Below are 2,717 nucleotides of genomic sequence, written 5' to 3'. Positions count from 1 at the left end.
TACTGGACGTCGGTTCCAGCCACTGTTGACGGTGTTCTTGGTGGGTACGGTGAGCAGACGTCTGTGCCAAAGGCAGATGTGGTTGGGTCTCTAACCCTCGTACGCAAGTTGAGGACCCGGATGGTGCCACCTGAGGGCTACACGAAGTACTCTGTCGACATAGGTGCCGGTATTGGGCGTGTGACTCGTGATTTCCTCCATAAGGTTAGTGACAAAATCGACCTCGTTGAACCCGTCAAGCCATTTGTTCAGCAGATGCAGACTGAGCTGAAACCTCTGATTGAGCAAGGTAAGATTGGTACGATATACGATGTTGGAATGCAGGATTGGGAGCCTGAGCGTGGTAAATACTGGTTAGTCTGGTGCCAGTGGTGTGTGGGACACCTGCCAGACGACGAATTCGTCAAGTTCCTCATAAGGTGTAAAGAGTCGCTGCAGCCAAACGGAACCATAGTCGTCAAGGAGAACAACTCACTTGGTGAGGACGTGTTTGATGAGACTGACAGTTCTGTGACGAGATCAAACGAGTCGTTCCAGAAGTTGTTCAAAATGGCGGGCTTAAAGTTGATCGCTGTGGAACTACAAAAGGGTCTACCAAAGGAGCTGTTTAAAGTGAGAATGTATGCATTAAAGGGTGAATAGTCAATTCTTCAAATCAAACGTTAGTATACTTTTCAATACAAGTGGTTGTAGAGAAGAGATCGCTGAGTGGATTCAATCAGATAGGAGCGAAAGACTAGATGGCTAGTTGTGTCCTCATTAAAAGAATCAGTTGAACTATGCATAAAACTGTTTGAATCATCACATTGAATCCAGTTCACAATCTCAATTGGCTCGATCACTTACCACCATTCTTCCACAGTGAGACTCCACAGTGAGACTCCACAGTGAGACTCCACAGTGAGACTCCACACGGATACACCAAACAGCAAAGAGATGGAGAAAGAGTTGGAGAAAGAGAAGATGTGAAAATTTTTTTGAACAGTCGCTATGCCAATGGTACGCGCAACATATGCTGTTTTATAGGGCTAACTCACTCTCCATGAGTTCTACAAAACTATCAAGAACACCGACTTGGCCTGATCTGATCAGTAAGCACCCTCCAGTCAGCCCATTGGGCTGGACTGGACACCTGGACAAAGTCGCTCCATCCTCGAAATCACCCAATTAAGCACACAATTCCACCATACATTTAGAAACAACTAGCCTGCCACCGTGCGCTGCACACACATCCTCGGTGTTTAGAAACCAGAACAGTCTGATCAATTGATCCTGGAGCCAGAAGCTTACTGATCAACCGCAATCAGAATGCTGCCATTAGGTCCATGATGGAAGATTCCTCCGAATCCACGTCGCTTAGCTATCCAAACAAGGGCACTGCTCGGAGTAAATGATCTGCACTGGATGCATATATCTATCTACATACGTCCGCCACAGATTGGAGAACGCTATCCGTATATCTGATGCGTATGAGCTCGCTTGGCTGTGTGCCTTGCTTCCCCGTAGGTGTCCATGTCGCTGCTGAGGCTGTCAGTTCACCGAGTATCGTGGTGACTTGTTGAATGTCACACCTGGCACGGCAACTATACGATTACCTGTTCTTGATCTTCAAGCTAGGTGTTGTGCGTCTATGTTGCATCTGATATAGCCACAGTGGCTCTTGTTGGAGACGCCGGATGGTACACGGTGGTCGAGCTAGAACGAGCATGGTCTCCACTGTAGATCACATCACATCACATCACAGGAACTCCACTAGATGTAGAAATGATAGCCCATCTTTGATGTATATAAATACCTCTCGAATGGATGCTTTTGAAGAAGAGCAGCCAACAGCTCAGGAAACCAACACTAAGGGAAATGGCACTACAGGCTGATCTGCCACAAGGTGCTGGATATGCGGTCATCATAGGCCTAGGTCTGTTCTTCGCAGTGCTGATGAATGTCATCACCTGGATCCAGAACAAGTATACTCGAACTCACTCTGATACTGTTGATGAGTTCACAGCCTCCTCGAGAAACGTCCCCTTCGGCTTAATCTGCTGTGGAATTGTCTCTTCTTGGACCTGGTCCTTGACCTTGCTCCAAAGTGCAACCGAATCCTACAATTTGGGCATCAACGGCTCCTACTACTACGCCATCGGTGGTCTTGCACAGGTTGGTGTGTTTTCAATCATCGCTGCAAAGGTCAAGGCAAATGCCAACCTTGTCACGACATTCCCGGAGATGGGTTATTTCAGGTATGGAACAGCCGGTCACCTAGCGTTCCTATGGTGTGCCTTTGTATGTAACTCGGTTGTTTCTGCCTGTATTCTCCTTGGTGGCTCATCCGTGGTTTCTGCTGTCAGTGGAGTCGACTACTACGCCTCCATTTGGCTGATCTCATTCGTGTGTGCAATCTATGTGTTCTTTGGTGGCTTGAGAGCAACTTTCATCGCAGATGCCATCCATACGTTCATCCTCCTCATCTTCATCATGATCTTCGCCTATGTCGTTTATGCTGGTGACTCTTCCAAAATTGGGTCACCAGGTAAGATGGTGGAGCTTCTGACTAAGGTTGCTGAAGTATCGCCAATTAGTGGTAATTACCAGGGATCATATCTCACCTACCAGTCCAAAGACGGTGCCATCTTTGCCGTGCAATCAGTCATCACCGGGTTTGGTCTCGTGAACTGTGACCAAGCATACTGGTCTCGTGCTGTTGCCTCTAGGGATAAATC

The 2,717-nt window shown here is 47.6% G+C and overlaps 2 protein-coding genes across 2 annotated transcripts in view; both read left to right on the top strand.

Annotated features, from left to right (window-relative positions):
- On the top strand, nt 1-642 carry CYBJADRAFT_133227 (uncharacterized protein; the record flags this gene model as incomplete). The annotated part of the gene is made up of 1 exon (XM_020213100.1): nt 1-642. A coding segment is annotated over one exon (642 nt), but the record flags the coding sequence as incomplete, so codon positions are not given.
- A 1,215-nt stretch (nt 643-1,857) lies between these two features.
- CYBJADRAFT_180897 (uncharacterized protein) overlaps nt 1,858-2,717 on the top strand; it is a gene marked incomplete at both ends in the record, with an annotated part of 2,282 nt that continues 1,422 nt past the window's right edge. Inside the window, one exon of the mRNA XM_020216997.1 lies at nt 1,858-2,697. Coding sequence (XP_020067650.1) covers nt 1,858-2,697 — 840 coding nt within the window. The remainder of the gene's footprint in view (nt 2,698-2,717) is intronic.

This window comes from Cyberlindnera jadinii, assembly GCF_001661405.1.
Source record: "Cyberlindnera jadinii NRRL Y-1542 unplaced genomic scaffold CYBJAscaffold_38, whole genome shotgun sequence".
NCBI lineage: Eukaryota > Fungi > Ascomycota > Saccharomycetes > Phaffomycetales > Wickerhamomycetaceae > Williopsis > Williopsis jadinii.
Note: the sequence above shows the minus strand (reverse complement) of the source record. Positions and strands in the feature narration are given on the sequence as shown.